Here is a 26,930-nt window from a genome sequence, read left to right as displayed (position 1 = left end):
TGTCGTAGAACATTTTTAAAAAGCAGTTTTATTGAGATAAATTTACATACACAAGATGGATTCGTTTACTGAGTTTTAGTAAATCATATTATAGAGTTGTACAACTATTACTAATGTCGCGGTGTTCTTTTAGCTTGTAACAATTTTTTGTTTTTGTACAAATAATTAAATGTTTTCCCAGCAAAACTGAGAAATGAAAGGCATTCAATCTTGCTGTTTTAGTTTCTTCTGCTTATTCATATGCTATGAAAGATGAGCTTTTTGTCCCTCTTCCAAATATTTCCCAAATGAGAAAAAATTATCCAAAGGAAGAAACTTCCTTTTATACCTAGATGAAGAGTCTGAGGCTAAAAGCTACATTATCCTTTGTCCTTTCTGATGGATGTAAGTGCTTAAGAATCTGGATTTCTTGAAGATACTACTAGCAAAAATTTATTTTACCAACTCAGATATTGTTCTATTGCTTTCTGAAGTAGTAAGTATCTTGTTCACACACTTCCTCTTTTTTTCAATTAAAATCTTTTTATTTTTATTTTTATTTATTTATTTAAATTATTCATTTATTTTAAAACTTTTTACAGACTGCATTTTGATTCATTGTACACAAATGGGGAACAACTTTTCATTTCTATGGTTGTACACAATGTAGCTTCACACCATTCATGTAATCATACATATATATCGGGTAATACTGTTTGTTTCATTCTACTATCTTTCTGTTTCCCACCTCCTCCCACCCCATTTTCCTCTACACCATTCAAAGTTCCTTTATTCTTCTCTTCCCCCGTCACCACCCTCGTTATATATTGTCATGCATTTATCAGAGAAAACATTTGGCCTTTGGGTTTTTGGACTTGGCCTATTTCACTTAGCATGATATTTTCCATCTTCATCCATTTACCAGCAAATGCCATAATTTTATTCTTCTTTATGGCTGAGTAATATTCCATTGTGGATATATACCACAATTTCTTTATCCATTCGTCAATTGAAGGGCATCTAGGTTGGATCCACAATCTAGCTATTGTGAATTGAACTGTTATGAACATTGATGCGGCTGCATCACTGTAGTATGCTGATTTTAAGACCTTTGGGTATAAACGGAGAAGTGGGATAGCTGGGTCAAATGGTTGGGCCATTCCAAGCTTTCTGAGGAATGTCCATAGTGCTTTCCGGAGTGGCTGCACCAATTTGCAACTCCACCAGCAATGTATGAGTGTGCCTTTTTCCCCACATCCACGCCAACACTTATCGTTGCTTGTGTTCTTGATAATATCCATTCTAATTGGAGTTAGATGAAATCTTAGGGTGGTTTTAATTTGCATTTCTCTAATTACTAGAGGTGATGAGCACTTTTTCATGTATTTGTTGATCACCTGTATATCTTCTTCTGTGAAGTATCTGCCCAGTTCCTTAGCCCATTTATTGACTGGGATTTTTGTATTTTGGGTGTAAAGTTTTTTAAGTTCTTTATAAACTTCGGAGGTTAGTGCTCTGTCTGAAGTGTGTGTAGAAGAGATTTTCTCCCACTCTGTACATTCTCTTTTCACAATATTGATTGTTCCTGTGCTGATAAAAAACTTTTTAGTTTGAATTGATCCCATTTATTGATTCTTGCTTTTATTTCTTGCACTATGGGTATCTTATTAAGAAAGTCTAGTTCTAAGCTAACATGATGGAGATTTGGGCCTAATTTTTCTTCTGTTTGGTGAAGGGTCTTGGTCCTAATTCGTAGATCCTTGATTCACTTTGAGTTGAATTTTGTACAGGGTGAGAGATAGGGGTTTAATTTCACTTTATTGCATATGGATTTCCGTTTTGCCAGCACCATTTGTTGAAGAGGCTATCTTTTCTCCATTGTAAGTTTTTGGCATCCTTGTCTGGTGTGAGATAACTGTACTTATGTGGGTATGTCTCCATGTCTTCTATCAGTACTATTGATCTACCTGTCTATTTTGGTGCCAATACCATGCCGTTTTTGTTACTATTGCTCTCTAATAGAGTTTAAGGTCTGGTATTGTGATACTTCCTGCATCACTCTTCCTGCCTAGGATTGCTTTGGCTATTCTGAGTCTTTTGTTCTTCCAAATGAATTTCATGATTGCTCTTTCTGTTTCTATGAGAAATGTCATAGGGATTTTACTTGGAATTGCATTAAATCTGTATGGCACCTTTGGAAGGATGACCGACCATTTTGATAATATTAATTCTACCTGCCCACGAACATGGGAGATCTTTCCATCTTCTAAGGTCTTCTTCAATTTCCTTCTTTAATGTTCTGTAGTTTTCACTGTAGAGTTCTTTTTGCTCTTTGGTTAGATTGATTCCCAAGTATTTTACTTCTTTTGAGGCTATTGTGAACAGAGTTGTTTTCCTCATTTTTCTTTCAGATGATTCATTGCTTATGTTAAAAATGCTTTAGATTTATGCATGTTGATTTTATATCCTGCTATTTTGCTGAATTCATTTATGAGGTCTAGAAGTTTTCTGGAGGAGTTTTTTGGATCCTTTAAATATGGAATCATATCATCAGCAATAGTGACAGCTTGAGTTCCTCTTTTCCTATTCATATCCCTTTAATTTCTTTAGTCTATCTAATTGCTCTGGCTAGTATTTCAAGGATGATGTTGAATAGAAGTGGTGAGAGAGGGCATCCCTGTCTTGTTCCAGTTTTTAAAGGGAATGCTTTCAGTTTTTCTCCATTAAGAATGATGTTGGCCATGGGCTTAGCATAAATAGCCTTTACAATGTTCAGGTATGTTCCTACTATCCCTATTTTTTCTAGTGTTGTGATCATGAAGGGGTGTTGTATTTTGTTGAACACTTTCTCTGTGTCAATTGAAATAACCATATGATCTTAACCTTAAGTCTATTGATGTGATGGATTACATTTATTGATTTCCAGATGTTGAACCAACCTTGCATTCCTGGAATGAATCCCACTTGATTGTGGTACACTATCTTCTTAAAATGTTTTTGTATGCAGTTTGCCAGGATTTTGTTAAGGATTTTTGTGTCTATATTCATCAGAAATATTGGTCTAACATTTTGTTCCTTGATGTGTCTTTGGTTTAGGTATGGGGGTGATATTAGCTTCATAGAATGAGTTTGGTAGGGTTCCCTCCTTTTCTATTTCCTGGAATACTTTGAGAAGTATTGGAATGAGTTCTTCTTTGAAGGTCTTGTAGAACTGGGCTGAGAATCTGTCTGTTCCTGGGCTTTTCTTGGTTGGTAGACCTTTGATAGTTTCTTCTATTTCATTGCTTGGTATTGATTTGTTTAAATCGTGTATGTCCTCCTGGTTCAGTTTGGGAGGATCATATGTCTTTAGAAATTTGTTGATGTCTTCAGTATTTTCTATTTTGTTTGGGTATATAGATTTTCTTTCTTTTTTTTTTTTAATTTGTAAACAATAGAGTTTTATACAAATATAAAGTTGTGCGCCTTCCAAGCTATCACTCCAACAAAGACATTTATTCAACTAAAACAAAACATCTTTAAAAACATTTTAACAATATACAAACACACTCACAACATAATCTGCTGATTAAAAGACTCCAACAAAGTTTCCAGAACATACTACAGAATTTACAGATGCCTACGATAATTTGTAGATTGGTTTAGTTTATAGTTACATATATTGCCTTGACAAATATTATTAATACAAATGTAAGATTTACAATATCCCCATTATAGCAAGAAAAAAATAGATTCATAAAATAAAATGTCTTTTAGGCTTTTACTATGCCAAGTATTTAAATGATTATTCTTACTATGACATAAGAATAATATTTATTTAGTAATAAAAGATTTTATTAATCCAAAGACCACTGAAGAGTTTCCAGGAATTTCCAAAATAAAATATGGCTATCCTTTCTATGAAATAAATAGAATAGCAGCAATCCCTGGGTATCCTTTAAACATAAACTATAAAGATTCCATTTATTAATGAGGCCTTCAGTAAGTATGAAAATAAAAGAAAATTTTAGAAACTAGTTAACACTACCAGTCTGAATTTGGTTTTCACTTGTGCATGTCTAAGGTAAGCAATTTCAACATGAAGTATATATTAAAAATTAACAATATTTTCTAACTTTTCTAACTCATACACAAGCTAAGTGCTTACTCTTAACCATGGAATCAACTTACTTCTGAAAATAACCTACAGAAATAGTATGTAAACAAATGTACCTCTGAGATAGACTAAGAATATCCTGTTCTATGGATCAAATTGCAAACATCTCTAACATTATGTAAATGAACACATTAATTTGGGATATACTGATACATTACTATGCATACGTATGTACACCATGAAATAAATTCTGACAATGTTTCTAGTGATACCATACTTCCCAGTCTCAACTAGTAGAAAAAGAAAATAAAAATTTTGTTTAGAAAAAGTTTTCATAGTAACTTTCTGAGTGAAAACAAACAAAAACAAAACAAACAAAAGAACCAATGATCCTTTTTGCAACCGGACTGAGCTATAAACAGTTCATAATCAAGAATCTCTTCGGCCATTCCCCAATATCACAGGATACATAAGCTTTCTCTTTATTCAAGAAGTCTGATCATCTCTGGTGTTTTGTTTTAAAAACTGCTTTCCAAGATACGAGGTAGCCATGCTGGTTAAATTCTTCCAGCTGCCGACTTTGCACCTGATGTAACCATACAGGTTGGCACCCTGTAACACCACACCCATGATAACAACAGCCAACCACTTTACTCTGAATGAGAAGAGAGCACTAAAGGCAAATATCACCCACAGCACTGGACAGGCAATCAGTCCTAACCAAAAGATTCTTGATTCAGCCTCTGAAACAGTTTTATTCTCCTGAGGAGATGCCTTCCTGGACTCAAACACCCAATGACTCTTTCCATCCTCATCAATATGATTCCACCATCGAAGGCCAACCATGAGTCTACCTGTGACATTCTTTACTGCCCAAAAGTCACATGACAACAACAAGATAATTGTCACCATACAGGCAATAAAGCTGCTTCTGAGCAATTCACAGAGAAGATAGACTATAATGGCACTGACTCGGAAGAACAAATGGAAAAATGATGCCACTGGATGTCGGATTTTTGATTTTCTTGGTCTATTAGTTGTTTCTTCTTCTGCATCAAACAATGAAACATCTTCAGTGTCATCATTGCCAACTCTTCCTCTAGCCGGACAGCCGGAGGGGACGCGAACACAACCGCCCCTGTGTGCCCGGCTCACTCCACGAACCTTGCAAGAAGGACCCCCAACCGCGGCCACCCTCTTTCGGCGCCTGCAGTCCCTCACCTGAGACCTAGATTTTCAAATTAACTTCTCATTATGTCATATATTTCAGTGGTGTCTGTTATGATATTTCTTTTTTCATCATGAATTTTAGTGATTTGAGTTTTCTCTCTCTCCTTTTTAGTGTGGCTAAGGGTTTGTCTATTTTGTTTACTTTTTCAAAGAACCAACTTTTTGTTTTGTCAATTTTTTGAATTGTTTCTTTGATTTCAATTTCATTGATTTCTGCTCTGATTTTAATTATTTCCTGTCTCCTACTACTATTGGTGTTGTTCTGTTCTTTTTTCCTAGGACTTTGATGAGTTGTAATGTTAGGTCATTTAGTTGTTGACTTTTTATTCTTTTCTTGAATGTGCTCCTTGCAATGAATTTTCCTATCAGTACTGCTTTCATTGTGTCCTAGAGATTTTGATATGTTGTATTGTCATTCTCATTTATTACAAGAATTTTTTTTCTCTTCCCTGATGTTTTCTGTTATCCAGGCTTCATTCAATAGCACATTATTTAGTCTTCAGGTGTTGAGGTAATTTCTGTCTTTTATTTTGTCATAGATTTCTAATTTCATTCCATTATGATCTGATAGAACACAAGGTAGTATCTCTATTTTTTTGCATTACTAAGGCAGCTTTGTGGCGTAACATATGGTCTATTTTCAAGAAGGTTCCATGTGCTGCAGAGAAGAAAGTGTATTTGCTCACTTATGGATGGAATATTCTATATATGTCTGTTAAGTCTAAGTTATTGATTGTGTTATTGAGTTCTATGGTTTCTTTGTTTAGTTTTGTTTGGAAGATCTATCCAGTGGTGACAGCGATGTGTTAAAGTCCCCCAGAATTATGTTGTGGATTATTTGGTTCCTGGAACTGAGAAGGATTTGTTTGACCTACACGGATGGGCCATTGTTTGGGGCATAAATCTTTACGATTGTTATGTCTTCGTGATTTATGGTTCCCTTAAGCAGTATGAAATGTCCTTCTTTTTATCCCTTCTGACTAACTTCGGGTTAAAGTGCACTTTATATGAAATTAGGATGGAAACCTCTGCTTTTTTACTGAGTCCGTGTGCGTGGTAGGTTTTTTCCCCATCCTTTCACCTTTAGTCTGTGAGATGAGTCTCTTGAAGGTAGCATATTGTTGGGTTTTTCTTTTTAATCCAATCTGCCAGTCAAAAGATTGATGAGTTTAGGCTATTAATGTTCAGGATTATTATTGAGATATGATTTGTACTCCCATTCATTTGGGCTTATTTTTAGTTTTTAACTTAACTTGGTTTCTCCTTTGATTGGTTTTTCCATTAAGATAGTTCCTCCCTTTGCTGACCTACATTGTTATTTTTAATTTCCTCTTCATGGAATAGTTTGCTGAGAATGTTCTGTAGTGCAGGCTTTCTTTCTTTTTTTTTTTTTTTTTTTTTTTGGTGATTTTAAGTTTTAATTTATGTTTTGAGATAAAAATGTAATAACAAATTATTACAAAATTGTCACACAGGAACACACCTTAAGAGACCATTACATGCTACATTTTCTTAGAAAAAGTCAATAGATTCAGTCAATTAGCTAATTAAAATGTTAGTTCCTTTCTTTGAGTAAAAAGAAAGCTCATGTGAAATGCTGGACTGAAAGCCAGTAAGACCCGCCAGAGCAGTCAGTAATGGCTCAACATCTCAAGGAGTGAGGAAGCCAGAATTCTAGCCTCTCTGGCTGAGGCTAAGCTCTGGCTTCCAGTTTCCCTCTGTGCATAGGAAGGGCTCCAACTGGATGCTTCTGAAGTCCTGTGTACATGGTCCTTTTACTGTAGGGAACTACATAAAATGTTGCTACTATTTTACTTTGATTGTAAACTTCAGAAAATAACATTTACAAATTTTATCACAAGGAGTACCATGATTTTTATTATGACTCTCACCACCTTTGGAAAACTCCATTTCATAAATTTCTGATTTGGTTCATCTTCTTACATCACTATTCATGCCTAAGGAGCATCTGCCACATGCACACCCATACATGTAAAAATTCAGCTGGTGGTCTTCTTCTGAAGCTAAGTCTATGGCTCTGCCTACACTGAACAGGCAGGCTGTGCCACATCTCAGGTTCAAACCATCTTCTCTCAAATTACAGAGTGCCCAGCTGATCATTTATTGTTCTTTCCTTATATTTTCACTATTTACTATGCAAATCATATTTTAGTATGTTTCTATAGCATTTCTTCATATAGCCTAACAATCAAAAATTGAATTTTTTTCATATTGTTCTTTACACATTTTGTTGGTCTGTACATCTCAGCTGATTTGCATAAAAACAAATGAGAAGAAACATTTGCTGGTAGATCTTAGCACCTTATAGTTATGATTCGGTCCCTCAATTAATGTTGTAAGTTAGGCTTAAAAAAATCAACTCAGCTTGCTCATACTTTCTCTAAAATATTCAGTTCCCATCTCCATTGTAAACTTTTTTTTTTGTTTGTTTGTTTTTTAACAACAGACATGCTCAGAACAAATAGCACAAAACCATGAGCTATGACAGGTGATAAAAATACACTTGGCTGACTTCCATTTATCAATTCTAAAATAAGGGACTTTGAACATGCCCATGTCCCCAAGTTCTAAGATCCATGATTCCACATCATCATTTCTGTAGTTTGACAAAAACTAGAATGCACAGTCTTCAGTGTGTGGGGAGAATATTAAAATTCATCATTACCAAAATGTTTCACTTCTTCATAAATTAAAAACTCAAAGCATGGCATCACTAAATCTTGATAATTATGAAAGATGTAAATTTATAATTTCCTCTCATAATGATTGCACTGTTATCCATATTTATTTATTCCTAATTAAATTCAAGTCCAACTACCTGATTTTGAGTTTGAGGTAGCTTCATTGTGGTTCTAATGCAGAAGTGGTATGTTTCAAAGTACCATCTTTAGACAAAATTTAAGTGAGAGAGGAAATAAAAGTATTACTCATTTTGTTTTCTCACTTGGCATACAAATGAAAAAAATTCAACTATTTCTTTAGTGATAAAAATACAGTTCTTTTGTGAGCATGGACACAATACATGGAATCTGTTTCTTTGCATGAAAAGTGGAGTCAAGGGAAAAGGACTCAAATTCTGTTGCTACCTTCCGGTTTACCCGAGTAAGGATATGCATAAATTCAAGCTTATGAGCATATAGTTTCAGCATTGCACAGAGTGACTGGATGAACCAGGATCCATCCTTGGAATTTCGCCAGGAATAGTAACCTGGTGCTGTGGAATATGCATATAAGAAGTCAGCCTCAACTGGTATTTTTTGGCATGCCATGTCATCATCGATACCACTGTCTGTCTCAATGCCACAGTCTAGTTCTGTACCCCGGCAGGCGTTTCAAAATTTTTAATGGATTTTGAATCCACTGAGTTTTCACTGTTCTCCATGGTTACTTTTCTTAACTCCAAAGGAAAGGTGAGTCCACTTCAATGTGACTTCTGGGAAGACGTTATCTCTATCAAACAACTGCGCAGCTCTAAGGAGCTCCACACCACTCACACCTCCACACTCGGCGCCTGCCGGGCCTCCTGTAGTGCAGGCTTTCTATTTGTAAATTCTTTTAACTTATGTTTATCACAGAAGGATTTTATTTTGTCTTCAAATCAGAAGGTTAGGTTTGCTGGGTATAAGATTCTTGGTTGGCAATCATGTTCTTTCAGAGCTTAAAATATGTTGTTCCAGGCCCTTCTAACTCTTAGAGTCTGGACTGAGAAATCTCCTGATATCCGTATTGGTCTCCCCCTATATGTAATCTGGTGTTTTTTTCTTGCAGCCTTCAACATCCTATCTTTATTTTGTGTGTTAGGCATTTTCATTATAATGTGCCTTGGTGTGGATCTGTTGTGATTTTGTGCATTAGGTGTTCTGTAAGCCTCTTGTATTTGATTTTCCGTTTCATTCTTCCGATTTGGGAAATTTTCTGCTATTATTTCATTGAATAGGTCGTTCATTCCTTTAGTTTGTACCTCTGTGCCTTCCTCAATCCCAATAATTCTTACATTTCGTCTTTTCATGATGTCCCATAGGCCTTGGAGGTTCTGTTCATGATTTCTTACCATCTTCTCTGTATGGGCAACTTTATTTTTAGTAGTAAATATTTTGTCTTCATTTTTTGAGGTTTGTGTCTCCCAAGTGATGAAATCTGTTGGTGATGCTTTCTATTGATTTTTTAAAAATTTAGTTTCTTATTTCTTTCATTTCAAGGATTTCTGCTTGTTTTTTTTATTTTTATTTTTTAGAATCTCTATGTCTTTATTGAAATGATCTTTTGCTTCTTGCAGTTGCTCTTTTAACTGTTTGTTGGAATGATTGTTCATTGCCTGCATTTGCTCTCTTATCTCATCCTTTGCTTTGTGAATCATTTTAATTGTGTATATTCAGAACTCCTTTTCTGACATTTCTTCTACCTGTCATTGGATTCTATTAATATAGAATCTTGGTTTATCTGGAACACTTTCTTCCCTTGTTTTTTCATACTGTTCATGTATCTTCCCCTCTAGCAGTGGGGACCTAGGGTATTGCAGTTTCCTCACTATAGGTTTATAGTGACCCTGCAGGTTCCCAAACCTCTTCTTTATGGGAGAAATCAATACTAGTAGCACCCAGTACAGACAATATGCAGCCTGAAACCAAATAGCCTCTATGAAGACATTAACAGTATTGTCATAATAAACAGAGCAGATGAGTTCGATTATTATCTACAGTATAACAAATAGATTAGGGTTATTATTGAGATATGATTTGTATTCCCAGTCATTTGGTTTTTGGTTTTTAGCTTAACTTGGTTTCTCCTTTGATTGGTTTTTCCTTTAAGATAGTTCCTCCCTTTGCTGACTTACATTGTTGTTTTTCATTTCCTCCTCATGGAGGAGGTCTATAGTTTCTAATGGTGTACAAAGAGGATGGGGAGGGGTGTAGGCCGTAACTGTTAATGCGATAAGAAAAGAGTATATAGAAGTACTAGATCATAGGAGGAGTGAAAGCAGAATCAAAAGAAGTTGGTTGTTAGCATGAGAAAAGGGAGAAAGAGATTCTGAAGACAGAGCAATATTTTCAAGAAGGAGAAAAAAATCTACACTCTACAGTCATATACTATTAAATGTTGGTGAAGATTTGGGGACAAAGGTACACTCATACATTGCTGGTGGGACTGCAAATTGGTGCAACCATTATGGAAAGCAGTGTGGAGATCCCTCAGAAAAATCATGCATTTCTTTGGCTTGCATACCCCAGGCTTCATCTCTCTTATATTTCATCTTTTCATGTTATCCCATATTTCTTCTAAGGTCTGTTTATGGTCTCTTAATATCTTTTCTTCATAGTCAACTTTGTTTTCAAGATTATGTATTTTGTTTTCCTTGCCTGAAACTCTATTTTCCAAGTGTTCTAGTCTGTTGGTGATACTTTCCATTAAATTTTTAATTTAGTATTGATTCTTTCATTTCAAAGATTTCTTGAGTTTTTTAAAAAGAATCTTTATCTCTTTATTGAAGTGTGTTTTACTTCCTGTATTTTCTCTCTGACTTCACTCCTTACATTGTCATTTACCTTGCAGGTCAGTTTAACTATGTACATTCTAAACTCATTCTTTGATGTTTCTTCCACTGTGATGTCAATGGATTCTGTTATTGGAGTATCTTGGTTCATTTGGGGCAATTTGTTCCCTTGCTTTTTCATGTTGTTTGTGTGTCTACTCACTTAACAGTATGGATCTGAGGCTGTAGAGTTTCTACCCTGTGGACTTACAGTGTCCCTGACTGTTTCCAGTACCTCAACTTTTTGGGGAGCAGATAATAACAACCACCAATGCAAACAGTTTACATTAACACAAATATTTCCTGCTATAATATCTATAATATTAATTGTCACAGTAAGCAAATGATGTGATCAATTATTGCCTACAATAAAAGCAGTAAGTTTACAAAAAGGTTTACAGTTTCAAATGATGGACAGGATGAGAACAGAAGTAATGTAGGATGTGATGATTATTATGGAGGAGGTAGACTATGTAAGTTAAAAGTTAAAGGAAGAGTGAAAGAACAATAGAGATTGGCTGTTAGCAGAAGGAAGGAGAGAAAGAGAATCAAGGGAAACAGATAAGTGTTAGAAAAATATATAAAGTAAAATTAAAAAATAAAAACAAAAGTAAAAGAATACAAAACAGAACAAATATACTAATCAAACATCCTAGTGCTCAAAATACTGATCCATGAAAAGTAACTGGCTTAAAAAATTCTAGAAATGATTAAAAAACAATTGTGAGTATGTATAATTGTTGATGAACCATTAAGGTCACAATTCAATAGAGAAAAGAAAAAAATCTTGATGAAAAGTTTTTGTTGGAGTTCAAAAGTTTTGTTGGAGTTTTGTTCTCAGCTTCCCTTCTCAGCAGTGTTAGGTAGGGTGGTTGCTGGAGTAAGAGAGAAAATCCCATAGGTGGGACTCTTGAAGGCAGGATTGAGGCTTATGTAGGCTCCATGTGCTTTGTTGAATGGTAATTTGTCTCAAGATTCTAAATCAGCGCACTGCCAGGGCCCAGCAGTTGCTGGTCCACACTGGAAGACTGCATCCTAGGCGTCTTCCTGGGTTTCCATCATGCAGTAGAGGAGCCAATTCTTAGTTTCTTCTGTCACCTGTGGACCCCATGTCTCCTGGTCTTGGGTTCAGTCTCCAAATTTGATCTCTCTTGCCCTCACCCTTTCACATTCCCAGGGAGGCATGTCTCTCCCAGCAGGTCCTCCAAGTGGTGGTTTGGAGGGGGAGAAGAGCCAAGTGGGTTTCCATGACCAGTATTCCTTTATGTAAAGCCCTCTCCATGTTTGATTTTCTCCTGGTCGCTTAGGCACACTCTATGTCATGTGGTGTGGATTTGCCAGGCCTGTATTTCAGATCAAATTCGGGTCTACCAGGAACTGGCTTTCCCAGCTGTCAGCCCCCGCTCTGTGACTGCAAATGATTCCTTTTTTGTGTCCTCCACATTCAGCCAGCCTGGAGAGATGTGGCTTCTTTTCCTCTCAAGGATATTGTGCAGCATAACTTTCAGTTTAGTGGGGCAGTTTCTTTGATCTCTGAACTCTCTGTACCCAGATACACTTCAGGCCTTCTAAAAAATGTGGGTTCCTTTAATTCTCTTATACCTCCATTTTGCTCCCCAGGGACTGCTGTTCTTGGTGTCTCTGGTGGAGGCATAGCAGTGGTGCTGTGATTTCTTCCTTATTTTATTATTTCCAATCCCCTGAGACCTCAGTCTGCTTTGAATGTCCAATACTAAATCTCAGTAAGTCTCCTTCCCTTCTTTTTTTTCACCCACCTTGCTGAGAAGCTGCCTATCTGCTTTCTTGGTTTCATGCCACAGAGCAATCAGGAGAGTGACCTTTTCTATTCTGCCATCTTAAAACTGTCCTCAAGTGAATTTTAAATTTCATTCATGGTTGTCTTTTATTTTCAGGAGTTCTGATTGGTTTCCTTTTCAATATATCTCTTTCTTTACTGAACTGATCTTTCTTCTCTATTTGCTTTCTTAATTTGTTCCTTAAATCTTTTAGTCCATTGAACATTTTAAGAATCATTTTTATAGTCTTTTGCTGGAATTTCATCTGTGTCCATATCTGTGTGTTCCTTTATAGGGGGATTGTGAATTTTTGGGGAGATTTGTTTGCCTGCTTCCTTATGTTTTCAGAGGTCTTGGACTTGTGCATCAGTAGAGATGGATTCCTCTTCCTCTTTTATGTGTATGTCTTTTGGTATATAATTGTCTTTTTTGTTCTAGGTTCTCTGTTTTTGCTGTATGAGAAGATGTTCAGGTGTAGGACTTGAGGTCCTCCGCTAGCTGTTCCTGCTTGGGGCCTGGTGGTTGTTTTGGGGTTTTTGTTTCTCTTATGTATTGACATATTGTTGAGGTTTGAATGGGTTAGTTTTCATGTGTGGAGTGAGGTTCACTGCTGCTTATCTGAGTTGTGAGTATCACGAGTGTCCCACTCACTTCCCAGCCTCTCTCAGAGAAATGGGGAATAAGGAATAGTAACAATGTGAGAAAGGGGGAGCAAGGAATATTAATGATGTAAGCAGTTGATATACAGTGTTAAAATAAATATCTGGTGTCCACTAACACCTGTATAGGAATGGTTGGGTCAGGATTTAACATATGCACTAACACTAAAAACCATATACTGGATCAGATCTTAAATAGCAGTTGTCTACTATGTCCTCCACTTGTATTAATAATCACAACAACATGAATGGGCAAGAATTATAAACTGTTTAATTCTATCATATAGTGGGATTATAGTTCTTTAAGTGAAAATAGAGTATGAAGGTAAGAGAAAGTTTGAAATATTTGAAATATTTAAAAGTTAAATACTTAAATATTTTAAAATAGGAGAAACAGGAAATAGGTAGCAGATGACATCGATAAATATGGATAAATAACAAAATATTAAATAAAGAGGAAGAGGGAAAAGGAAAATTTGGTTATTAATGGGGGAAGAGAGTGAAGAGTAAAGGGATAACAACAGAAAAAAAACCATGGTACAACAAATACAAGATCAAAACAAATCAAATTCATATAAAATGTTACCCTACCAAATCATACAAAGCTAAGTAATTCATGGGTGATGAAAGAAATCAAAATAAAAGAAAAATAATATGAAGTATATATATATATGTGAAAAAATATATATTCTTGAACTATCAGTACAGCTAGAACATACAGATACTCCCTCCCTGCATATACTCACACAGATTGGAAAAAACAAAATAAAATAAAATATAAAATTAAAATTAAAAAATCAAAATGGGGGAAATATTAAAAAATTCTTAATGAGAAATAAAGGTCTTGTTTCCACTGAGGTGGTCACAAGTTTGACAAGGATGCATGTTCATTGCTTATGCAGTTGTGCCATTCTTTGTGTGTATGTATTTATTACCATTTATCTATTTTTGGGTTCTGTGACTCTTGTGTCAAGTGCTGGGGGTTGATAAATTCTCCTTCGTGTTTCTCACCAAGCTACTAGCTGTTCTGACCAGGAGCCAAAGCCATTTGTAGTACCTCTCAGCTTCCCATCTCGTAGCATAGGGTGGTATAAGCAGAGGAGTGCCGACGCGCGATGCACTTCCACAGTGGGTGTAGTGAGAGTTCTACACTGAAGTTGCGGAGCTGGGGTTTAGAGTTGGCTGACCTTTGGAACACTGTCAGTGGGTATTAGAGATTTGATCCATACCCCCTCTTGCTAGGCAGATGCCAATCTCTGTTGGACTTCTGGGTCTCAGGGGCCTTCCCCAGATTTCACTTTTAGAGTGAGGAATGTAGTAAGCTTCCACGTGTGCCACTTCCATAATGTAAATGACCCTCGATCAGACCTGGAGCGCCAATTCCCCACCTGGCTGGTTTCTGGTGTCTTCCCAGTTGCTCATATGGGATGTCAGCAACGAAGGTGTTCTCTCTCCTTGGTTTCCCTAACCTGGGTCAGCCTAGGCACACTTGTTTTTGTTTTGGTCATGCTAGTCCAGTTACACTCCGCTGGATGACTGGACTGGGTCAGGCTGCCACCTTCCTTTATGAGTTTCCAATCTCTCGCGCCTGTTTACTGCCACGTAGCTGTTTCACCGTGGTTCCCACCACTGTGGAGATTCTGGTTCCCTGGGAACTGTGAGCTGAATGAGTGATTTTAGTTGCTTTTTCCTCAACAAATTTCCCTACCATCTTTGGGTCAGTTAGGATCAGCTTCCCTCTCTATTCCACAGGTTCCCCCAAACCAATTCTATTTGCTATGCTGGAATCTTTCTCTGCCTGTGCTGCCTCTCCCCTCCGCATTGGGCTGTGGCACTTAAGCTGCCACTACCAGCCAAGCTGGTTCTTCTCTAGTATATTATTTATTTTATTTTCAAAGTTTTCAACTTTCTGTGTCTCTATGATTTTATTGTCCAACGTTGAATTTCACTGAATTCCTTTAGTTGCCCACCTTGCTGAGATACATCCAGTCTTCCTACTGTTTAAATCTTGTGCTGAGAAACTGCTAGAGGGTTCACCCTTCCTCTAATTTGCCATCTTCCTCTTATCTCTTTCAGATCTTTAAAAAAATTTCTCTAGCAATGTTTTTAGCCTTCAGCTTCCAAGTCTTACATTTCTTTTGTTAAATTAATCTTTAAGTATTTTATTTTTTGATGTGATTATTAATGGAATTGGTTCCTTAATTTTATTTTCATATGTTTTGCTCATATATAGAAATATATTTGACTTGCATATATTTACCTTGGGGCTTGAGAACTTGCTTGTTTATTTAGCTTGTTTATTTGTTCTAGTAAATTTTTTTTAACTTCCTTAGCATCTTCTGCTTATAAAATCACACCAACTGTGAATAAAAGCAGATTTGTTTCTTCTCCAATATGGGTATCTTTACTTTTTTCTCTTTTCTTATACTGGTTAGATCTGTACTACAGAGTTGAAGGTTGAATGGAAAAGTTAAGACTAGAAATCTTTTCCTTGTTCTTGGTAGAGAGAAAAGCAGATAGTTTCTCATCATTAAATATAATGTTAGTTGTGGATTTTTCATAGATCCCCATCATTAGGTTGAGGAATTTTTCTTCTTTTCTCATTTTATTGAGAGTTATAAATAATTCTTTTTGAATTTTGTCAGATTCTATTTCTACATCTATCATGAGGAACATGTTCTTTTTGCTGGAACTTATTTTGGTAGTTAGTTGAAACTATAAGTTTTGAAAATATCTAGGTCAAGTTCTTGTTTTGATTTGATACACTCAAAATTTCTGAAAAATATTTGAATTAATTGACTTAAATACCTAACTTCCTGCTATATTTGGTCTTAAATCTCCACTACTGACCCATAATTCTAGAATAACTTCTACATGCAAGTGAAATAAAAAACTATCACCATCTCATATTTTATCCCCACATGTCCTATAGAGAACTAGAATCATGTGTATCAGATTCATTTTTTTGGGAAAGTTTAAAATGTCTTCTCACTTTGGGAAAGTGTTGCCACTTGGTGTCTTGAGTATTAATGTGAAGAATTTCTGGTTTCAGTTGTTTTATCATTTCTTTTATATTCCAATATATTCAATAACTTTATGTTCAAGAGTACATATTTTGTCTTCATTGTCTGAAGTTCTATCTTCCAAGTCATTTGGTCTGTTGGTGATACTTTCCATTGAATTTTTAATTAGGTTTATTATTTCTTTCATTTTGAGGATTTCTGCTTGATTTCTTTTAATTACTCTCTTCCTCTTTATTGAAGTGATCCTTTTCTTCCTGTATTTTCTCTCCAATACCATCCTGTAAAATTTCAAAGATCAGTCTAACTACGTATTTTCTAAACTCCTCTGACATTTCTTCTACTGTGTTGTGTATGGATTCTATTGTTGGAACATCTTGGTTTATTTGAGGCACTCTGTTCCCTTGTTTATTCATGTTGTTTGTGTGTCTTCTCATCTAGCAATATGGGGCTGAGGCAGTATAGATTCTCTCCTGTAGTCTTATAGTGTCCCTGTAGGCTTCCAATACTTCACCTATGGGTACAGTGACAATGGACTTCCAGGCAACAGTGGGCGGCAGGCGATCTGCTGGCAGTCTGTGTGGGCCAACGGTGGATGAAAAGCAGGTGGATGTTGGATGGAGTGTGATGGGTAGGTGAAAGGCAGGCGATGGGCAAACAAGAAGGCAGGCAAATGGGCAGATGGTGGATGATAGGCAGTGGTCAGTGAGCAATCTGCACTCAAAAGGCAGGTGGTATGCTGGCGGACTGCAGGTGGTCGTGGTGGACGAATTGGGTAAACAGCAGGCTATCAGTGGGCAGTAACAGTTGCTTCCCAGAGAAACAGTATTTCCTCTGCTTGAATCCTGAGTTTTGGAGTGACACGGAATGCAGCCTCCCTCTAGTTTGCCTCTTGGGCAGCCTCCCTCTAGTCTGTCTCTTGGATCTTCCATATTCAATAACTTTTATGAGCTGTTAACATGTACCAAGCTTTATGTTAAATTATTGTAAGTGTGCTAATAGGAAAGATAGTCTTTGCCACTACAGAGCTCATCAGAAATAGAGGTAAAGTTACATATATATATATATTTTGCATGGAGTGAAGTTATTACTTAAAAGTTGTGGCTTTTTAGCATGTTATTTTGTCCTCATGTATTGGTAATAGTTTTTACCTTACAAGTAGATTTGTCTCTTACAGAAGATTGCACAATAAAGATGAAGAGACTATTTGTATTGTCAGTCAGTTACTTCATTTTTCCTAGGAATTTCAATTTCACAGAGATTAAAATTTTATTAGTATAGTTGTATAGTATATACATATATATTATTTTTTAGTTGTAGATGAACACAGTATCTTTATTTTATTGTTCATTTTTATGCAGAGTTGAGGATCGAAACCAGTGCCTCACATGTGCTAGGCCAGTGCTCTACCACTGAGCCATAATCCCAGCCTTATGTAGTATATTTTATTTATATCTAGTTATATTTTCTTTCTAATTCTTAATATTGTATATTTATGCTTCCTTCTTTTCTGTTTTTCATCAGATTGCTCGGGATATGTCTTCTTCGTTGGTTTTGTACACCTTATTGGAACTTCCATCCATTTACCCCTCTTCTTTCTCCTTATCAGTCTCCTACTATTTTTACCTTTTTTTCTTATCCCATTTAAATTCTCTAATCTATATTTACACAATACACTAAATTCTTTGCTTCCCTGTACTTTTGTTGCACTTGAGTAGCAAAGCTCCCAACACTGAATGAAACCAATCATCTATTTTCTCCTTGTGGCTGACAGCATTTCCAGAGAAAATCACACAAGTTAATAGATTATACAGGGTACCAGTATAAAATCAAGGACTGCTGGACCTCAACACTACCCAGGAATTTTGATTTTTTTTTAATAACACATAGCTCATTCTCCTACTCCCTGAAATAACTTTTTATTTTGTTTTTAAGGATTGAACCCAGAGGTGCCAGCCCTTTTTATTTTTTATTTTGAGACAGGGTCTCACTAAGTTGTTTAAGTCCTTGCTAAGTTGCTAAAGGCCTTGCTAACTTGCTGAGACTGGCTTTGAACTTGTGATCCTTCTGCCTCAGCCTCCCAAACCTTCGGAATTATAGGTGTGTGCCACTGTGCCTGTTGCCCTATAAGTTCTTGAAATATTTCAGAATCTCCAAAGATATATTAAGTTGGGTTAAATATTTTATTGTGTTTTGTCACTTGAAAATTGTTCTATTATGCTATATTTGTTATTGTTTTTAGCTGCAAAACCCTTAATTCTTGACTCTTCCAGATAAGTTTATTGTATTAACTTCTTGAAAAGCATGTTGTAAAATTTGTATTTTTATGTACCTGTTAGTATTGCCTGATGCAATTGAGAACCTCCGTAATATCAGCAAGGAACAAATGAATGTCTCTGACCTGTGGAACATTCTGTCTACTTTGAATAGTAATTTAAAAAAAGATGAATTCCTAGCTGCACTGAAATTCACAACTGTTGATGGTGGGTATTCCAAATACTAAAATTGAGATATATGAGGATATTATTTATCTTCTGTTTTGATAATAGTCAGTCTAACAAATGTGAGGTGATATCTCATTGTGATTTAAATTTGCATTTTTAAAAAAAAATCTTTATTATTTTTATGTGGTGCTGAGGATCGAACCCACTGCCTCACACATGCCAGGCAAGTGCTCTACCACTGAGCCACGACCCCAGCAAATTTGCATTTTTCTAATGAAAATGATTTGAGCATTTTTTTCCCTTGTCTGTAGGCCATTTGTAAATCTTCTTTTGAGAAAGATCTGTTTGAATCTTTTGCTCATTATTTAAATAGTATTGTTTTCTTGCTCTTAGGTAGTTTGAGTTCTTTGTACGTTTTAGATAGTAGTTCCTTATCTGATAGATGATTTTCAGATATTTTTCGCCCAGTCAATAGGTTTTATCCTCACTCTGTTGTTTTCTTTGCTCAGAAGAAGTTTTTTAGTTTGAGGCCATCCCATTTGTCTAATTTTGCTTTATTGATTGTGCTTTTGGGGTCATGTCAGAGAAGTTTCTGCCTACACTAAATGTCATGAACCTCCCCCCTGTGTTTTAATCTTGTGATTTTATAGTTTCAGGTCTTACAAGGGATATTCTAGCATGGTTTGAAAGACCAATAAATATATTTCAGAAATATAAAGAAAGTTATTTGTTATATAGAAAAATACTAATATCTATTTTATTATTTCTCTAAATTGACAAATAGGCTTTGAGTATCTTCAAGTTGGGAAGTATGTTATTGGAAAACAGTATATCCCAGTGAACACAGAGGGGATGATTAGATGTTATGAAATATTTTGTGACAAACTTGATAGATTCAGGGGCAGAACATTTAGTTAAGAAAGAGGTTAGGGCACTACTAAAAGACTGAAGGAAGAAAAATGCTGCAAAAAAGACGTGCTATTTTACTGTCAATTATAGTTCCTCAAAACAAAACAAAACAAAACATCAAGTATTGAATAAGAAGCCATGATAGAGAAAAGGTAAGACAACATTAGTTGTAGCTGTATAGTTAAACCATACATAGACATTTATCTCCTGGGGATATATCTTGCTCTCTGTACTTTGTTCTAGTTTGTGGTCATAAACTACAGTAATTCTCAATCTTTTGACTAAATTTCCTTGTTCCTGACTAGGAAAACAAAGCTGCTCCTGTCTCCTGTGTTTGCCACTTTGACTTTGTAATCTCATTCTTCTTTGATCTTGTGTAAAAATTTGGGTGTAAATATTTGTTAAACATTATAGTTATAGAACCACTGGATACTAATAGAAGTCTTTAAAGTTACCTGGCACAGAATTTTTAGCTTGGAATAGTTGAACATCTAAACTAAGATTGAGATCTATCTCTTAGTTTGGACTAGGACTATATTTTAGCTTTCTATTTTAGGAATATAGATTAAATCTATAATTTCTCTTGATTGATGGCAATTGAGAACTTAGCTTAACTTCTATGGTTTTAAGATTTATTTATTCCATGAAATTAATCTTTGGTTATTCAAGAATATGAAAAGAAAATATGGTTCTTATGAGTACATCAAATGATTTAAATTTTTGTAGATTGCTTTATTGTATTTGGTTTTTGTTTAGTGAGACTTATATATTAAATATATTTTTCTCACAGGTGACAAAGTACAATTTGATGAATTCACAAAAGCAGTGAAGAATATGCGTGATGCCTCCAGGTTAGATGGTAAGTACTGGACAATTTGTGACTGTTAAATTTACTTTTATTGAATGGACTTCTTTTTTTTGTTGTTGTTGTTTTGGGGGAGTACTGAGGACTGAACTCAGGGTCACTTAACCACTGAACGACATCCCCAGCTCTATTTTGTATCTTATTTAGAGACAGGGTCACACTGAGTTGCTTGACACCTCACTAAATTGATGAGACTGTCTTTGTCTTTGAACTCAAGATCCTCTTGCCTCAGCTTCCAGAGCTGTTGGGATTTTAGGCATGCAGCACTGCACCTGGTTTATTTCATTTTTAAAAAACATTTCTGGTTCTGCTAGTTTCTGATTAATGTACTGGTGTTGATTTGCCAACAGGCCAAACTTGGTTTTGATTAAAAGTGGTAGTTACTGTAATGAAAGAAAAAAAAGATTTTTCTAGAAAAGGAGTCTAATTAAAATTTTTTTAAATTCCATTTTTTTGTGTGCCCTAGGCTTTCTGGAAAGTCAGCTACTGGCTTTTTTTATTTCTCGGCACGAACATTTATCATTTTAAGCCTCAGATTTAGGACTCTTCCATAAATTGGTTAATTGTTTTCTGTTATTATAGAACTTCTCATAAATCCTCTGCTATTCCCCTCACCTTTTAAACAAGCTCTGGCAAGTTTTATTAATGAAAAATTTTGTGTGGTTTACTTTTCACCAATCTCTTCTGGTATGCTTCTAATGATATCAGAATCACCTAGAAAATAGAAACAGTAGTTTTACAATACATTTAATGGCAACTGGTAAGCTCTAGTTTGGTTACACATTCTTTAGACAAGTCTGCAAATTAGCACTGATTTTTTGCAAGTTATTACATTAGCTGTACCATCATTTTTCATCAGGTTGATCAGAGATAACCTATTATTGTAGCCATTATATAACCACACAAAATGAGTAATAAGTATAATAAACCAGTTCTGGTGTATCATCGGTATTTATAAAACCTAAAGAAAGAATTAAGTCTTGGGACATATGGTCTTAATATAGTAAATGCTTAGCCTGTCCTGATTATTACAAAATCAGAACAGTGAGAATATTTGTAGGTCTGCTGCTTCTTTCAGTAAACCTTCCTCAAGACTGTCTCTTCTTCAGTTCTTATTAAATAAAAAGTGATCATGTGTATTTTGGTAGTACAATTTTCCTAGTATTTGACTTTTAGTTTTATTTTAAAGTTGAAGACAGGAATAAAATTAATGAAGATAATACCTGGGGATTAATGTACTTTTTTTGTTTGGAAAATATATTTAAAACTTAATATCATTGGTAATTTATTTGAATAAGTATTTGAATGACATTTGGTCAGTGAACATTCTTAAGAAAACCACACAAATTAGTGTTTAGCAAGACAAATGCAGTCTTTTCTGTGCACAGAAAAGCGGACACTTTTCAGATTTGTAATACCCAGTCTGCCCAGGAATGTGAAATTCTTCCTACTTTTAGGTTACGAAAAGCATTTAATAATTTTCTATTAAAATATAAATATGGGTCAAGTAATATAACTACCATCAACATGTAGTATATTAGTCATTTGATTAGCTCTGCTATGTGAATCAAAGTCAAGAAATAGAAAAGAACATGATTTTTACACTAGACAGATATGGGTTTATAGTTCTTTCATGTAACATCTAGTTGATCCCTCTATATGATTCTGGGATCCTTATCTTTAACAAAAACATCATATTCTCATAGAGCTATTTGGATCAAATGCAATAATACATGTAAATCATATAACCCAGTGTTAGGAACATATTGAATGCTTAGTAAACAGTAGTTATTATTTTTATAAACAATTTTGAATCAGAGGGCCAGCCTCAGAAAGACTGGTGTTCAGAATAAGTAACTTTTTATAAGGAGGAAAAGGAACAATTTTGAAATTAAGTTATTGAATAACTAGCAAATACAAAAATTAGAGATAATACCTGTGTTCTATCAGATCATAAGAAATGAAATTGGAAATCAATAAGATAAAAAAATAACAACTGCCCTAATACCTGGAGACTAAATAATACACTTTTGAATGATGTATGGATAGTAGAAGAAATAAGGGCTGAAATAAAAGATACTTAGAGGTAAATGAGAATAGAGATACAACATATCAACATCTCTGGGACTCTACTAAGATAGTTCTAAGAGGGAAGTTCATTGTATTGAGTGTATTCATTAAAAGAATAGAAAAATAAATAATCTAACGTTGCATGTCAAGGCTTTAGAAGAAGAACAAGTCAACACCACAATCAGCAGAAGATAGGAAATAATTAAAATCAGAGCCAAAATCAATAAAATTGAGGATACAAAAATAATTTAAAAAATCGACAAAATAAAAGGTTGATTTTTAGAAAGAGTAAGCAAAATCAATAATACCTTAGCCAAGCTAACCAAAAGAAAGAGAGAAAAACTCAAGTTACTATAATCTGTGATGAAAAAGGAAATATCACCACAGACATTACTGAAATACAGAGGATTATGAGAAACTATTTTGAAAGTTTATACTACAATAAGCTAGAAAATATTGGGGATATGGACAAATTCCTAGAGACATATGACCTATCCATATTGAACAAGGAGGATGTAGAAAATTTAAACACATCAATTTCCAGTAATGAAATTGAAGAAGTCATCAAAAGCCTGCCAACAATGAAAAGCCCAGGACTGGATGAATTCTCAGCCAAGTTCTACCAGATCTTTAAAGAAGAACTAATAACAGTCCTCAAATTATTCCATGAATTAGAAAAAAAGGGAACCCTTCCAAACTCATTCCATGAAGCCAGTATCACCCTGATACTGAAACCAGACAAAGACACATCAAGGAAAGAAAAGTTTAGACCAATATCCTTAATGATATTGGTCTATGTTCATCATAGATGCAAAAATTCTTAATAAAATAATGGCAAATCAAATATAAAAACACATTAAGAAGATAGTTCACCATGATCAAGTGGGGTTCGTCCCAGAGACGCAAGGTTGGTTCAACATACAAAAATCAATAATGTAATTCACCACATAAATAGACTTAAAGATAAGAATCACATGATTATCTCAATAGATGCAGAAAAAGCATTTGATAAAATACAGGATGCATTTATGTTTCAAACCTAGAAAAACTAAGAATAGAAGGAACATACTCAACATTGTAAAAGCTACATACAACAAACCCAAGACCATCACCTTCTGAAGGAGAAAAATTGAAAGCATTCCCTCTAAAAATAGGAAGAGGGGGCTGGGGTTTTACCTCAGTGGTAGAACACTTGCCTAGCACATGTGAGGCACTGGGTTTGATCCTCAGCACCACATAAAATAAATAAATAAATAAAGGTATTGTGTCCAACTACAACTAAACAAACAAACAAACAAACAAATGAAAAAACAGGAAGAGGAAGGGATGCCCTTACTATGTTTAATACTGTTTTAAGTACTTTATATATATTATCATTTTTAATCTCCATAACCATCTTCTTGGATAGATATTATTTTCCTATTTTAGATATGAGACTATGAACTTTAGAATGGAGTACTTAAGTTATAATTGCTCAGACAGTTCTAGGTCATAAACCCTGAAGGTAGAATTTGACTGTGGGTCTATCTGACTTAACCATTGCTTAGGGTACTATGGAGTCTTGGTAGAATTGAAAAGGAAAGGTGAATGAATTCTTGTTTTATATTTTACATTCTTCATGTTTCTAAAAAAATTTCATCTATTAATAAGGGTGAGTTAGAGCTCCACAGCAAAATAACTACTTTCTATAACTGTGGTGAAAAAATATATGAATCATATTGATGGTGCCAATTTTCTTTTTTCCATATTTTTATTGATGCTTTATAATTGTACATAAAGGTGCAATTAGTTGTTATATATTTGTACATGCATAATTGCACCAGTTTTAGCACTAGGGAAACATGATCAACAAGAATTCTTTGCACATTGTACTGCTGGTCACAGAATTCTCTGAAGGTTGAATTTCTTATTTTATAATTCAGGATGTAATTATAAACCATGGACTGCTTTAATGATGGACTGCTTTAAGACTTTAATGATGGCTTCTGTTATTGTTTTTTAAATCAGAGGTGAGTTCAGTTATCAAATATAATTTTTCTATTCTAGAGTTACAGGAGATTGTATTAGCTCTTGATTCACTTGAAGGTGACATGATATGTGGGAAGAACTTGGAAGATTTTCTAAGAAATATTGGAATTAAGTCACCTAAAGAAGAGGCAGAGAAAATTCTTCAATCAGATTTTGTTTCTGGTAAGCATTCTGAGTACTGCTCTCAGGTGATTTCTGGTAGGAATACTTATAAAAAGATGTGCGAAGACTATAGATGCTTGCTTATGTTACTGTAAATATTTTTTCTTTTGCAATTATTAGAATATTTTTTTAACAAACAAATGAAGTTTTCTGGGGAGTAGGTTTGTTGAAATTCTCTCTCCTTACAGATATCTTGATTTAATGAGTGATGAACAGTTTGAGAATTCAAGTTCTGTAACTAGAAATCCTAGATTTGCAACTTTTGGCCAAGCAAATTTATTGGGCTTTTCTTGACACTGTAGTTCTATTATCGGTAGAATTGGAACTAGTATATCTACGATCTTATAAGGCATAATAGAGGGAAGTGAATTTCAAAGTACTGTGTAAACAGAATGTTTAAGAAGTATATAAAAGTTATGTTGATTTTGATACAAGTCTTTTAATATTACATTGTCCAGGAATTCTTGTTTTTTACTTCCTTCTTTCCTTCCAGAAGACAACATGGTGAATATTAAAGACTGTATGAGGGCTTTGAGGGACACCCAGAAATTTTCCAATTTTATTGGTAAGAACTTTATGGCAAAACTATTAGAAAGCAACAATTAGGATGTTGCTAATAGGACTTATTCAACAATAAGACTTTTTAAAAGATCATTTAGTCAGATACTGTATTTGGTTCTTAAATCTTCTTTAGACTATCTGTTATGGTTTGATTATAGTTTGTCCCTTCTGAAACTTGTGTTGGAGTTTAATGCCTGTTGTGATGTTTTATAGAGAGTGGAATTGATTACAGTGTTAGAGCTAGAGTCTTTAGGAACTGATTAGGATTATATAAGGTCATCAAAGTAGAGTTCTCATGATTGAATACTGTTGGTTTTATAAGAAAAGAGAGAGACCAGAGGACACATACCCATGTACTCCCTGTCTTTCACCATGTGATACCTTGGATCACCTTGAAACTTCACAAGCAAGAAGACCATCGCTAGATGTGACCCACTGATCTCGAACCAGAAAAATGAGCCAACATGAGTAGCTTTGCAACTTTTGGCCAAGTAAAGTTATTGGACCTTTTTTAAAAATAACATGCCCAGTATGTATTACATTATTTGCAACAGAAAGCAGACCAAGGCAATTATCTTTGTCAATTACAATTATTTGTTTCATCTGTGCTTAAAAACTTCCAGTTATGGGGAGTTTACTATATTTTAGTTGAATTTAAGAATTTTGCATTTGTGATAGAAAAGATTGGAAAAAAAATCACAAGGTTGTAATATTTTTCAATAGTTAAAATCATACATCTTTATTATATTACTACAACAATGTTGTTAAAAAGCTAAATGACCAGAAGTGCAAGAAATATAAAGTACAAATTTCTTGTAATGTTACTCTTGAGACTATGCCTGTTAATGTTTGATCAATGTTCTTTTAGACTTTTTTCTTTATATGCATGAATAGTTGTGTATTCTGAAATTATTTTTGTAAAAACGTTTATTATTTTGTCCCTAATTTTATACAACTTTTAAAAAAATTATAGTATTGTTCCATGTTCTATTGTATTATATAAACCTCCCCCATTCTGTTTAAAGAGTGTATAATATTCCACTGTAGTGATGTGCTATAATTTTATCCACCATCTTTTTAATGAATATTTCAGTAATTTCTATTTTTTTTTTACTTTCACAAACATTTTGATGAATATCTATATCAAAATTACACAAAGCTTTTCTGTAGGCAAATTTCTTAGAAGTGGACATAATGGGCCAACATATTTGTAAATTTAAAATATTAATAATGTGGGAATTCATACTTTTATCAATAGTGGGTATTAATTATTAGGATTAATATCATTGTACAATTTTTATAATTAAAATTTTATTGTCTTAATGTGTGATGCTTCAATTATTAGTGATCTAAAGCATATTTCATGTTTCATATTGTGAATATTCTTTGATAATTTTAAAATAAGGTAGTGTTTCTCATGTAAATTTGTAAATAGCTCTTTATATTTCTTTATATAACAGGGCATTAATGCTTCCTCTTACCTACTGCAGGTTTTTTTTTCCTTTGCTTATTATTGATTTTTTTTTAATGTGATATTTTGTAGATTGTGTTTTGCAGTAT

At 34.5% G+C, this 26,930-nt stretch overlaps 2 protein-coding genes across 2 annotated transcripts in view; one reads left to right on the top strand and one right to left on the bottom strand.

Annotated features, from left to right (window-relative positions):
* The window catches only part of EFCAB13 (EF-hand calcium binding domain 13), a gene marked incomplete at its 3' end in the record, with an annotated part of 174,619 nt that overhangs the window by 78,825 nt on the left and 68,864 nt on the right, over positions 1-26,930 (top strand). The window contains exons 12-15 of the mRNA XM_079130326.1: positions 18,671-18,814; positions 20,475-20,543; positions 24,666-24,809; positions 25,303-25,374. Coding sequence (XP_078986452.1) covers positions 18,671-18,814; positions 20,475-20,543; positions 24,666-24,809; positions 25,303-25,374 — 429 coding nt within the window. The remainder of the gene's footprint in view (positions 1-18,670; positions 18,815-20,474; positions 20,544-24,665; positions 24,810-25,302; positions 25,375-26,930) is intronic.
* LOC306658230 (Golgi apparatus membrane protein TVP23 homolog B-like) lies at positions 3,450-5,129 on the bottom strand. The gene has a single exon (XM_079135001.1). It carries the CDS (start codon positions 4,985-4,987, stop codon positions 4,562-4,564), a length of 426 nt encoding a protein of 141 aa, XP_078991127.1. The 5' UTR covers positions 4,988-5,129; the 3' UTR covers positions 3,450-4,561.

Source organism: Sciurus vulgaris (genome assembly GCF_902686455.1).
Source record: "Sciurus vulgaris genome assembly, chromosome: 3".
Taxonomy (NCBI): Eukaryota; Metazoa; Chordata; class Mammalia; order Rodentia; family Sciuridae; genus Sciurus; species Sciurus vulgaris.
The sequence above is the reverse complement of the archived record's forward strand: the minus strand, read 5'-3'. Positions and strand labels throughout refer to the sequence as shown.

What these genes read in the sequence shown, in the direction of transcription:
- LOC306658230 (XM_079135001.1), bottom strand. Translation starts at nt 4,987, where the DNA reads ATGGTGACAATTATCTTGTTGTTGTCATGTGACTTTTGGGCAGTAAAG.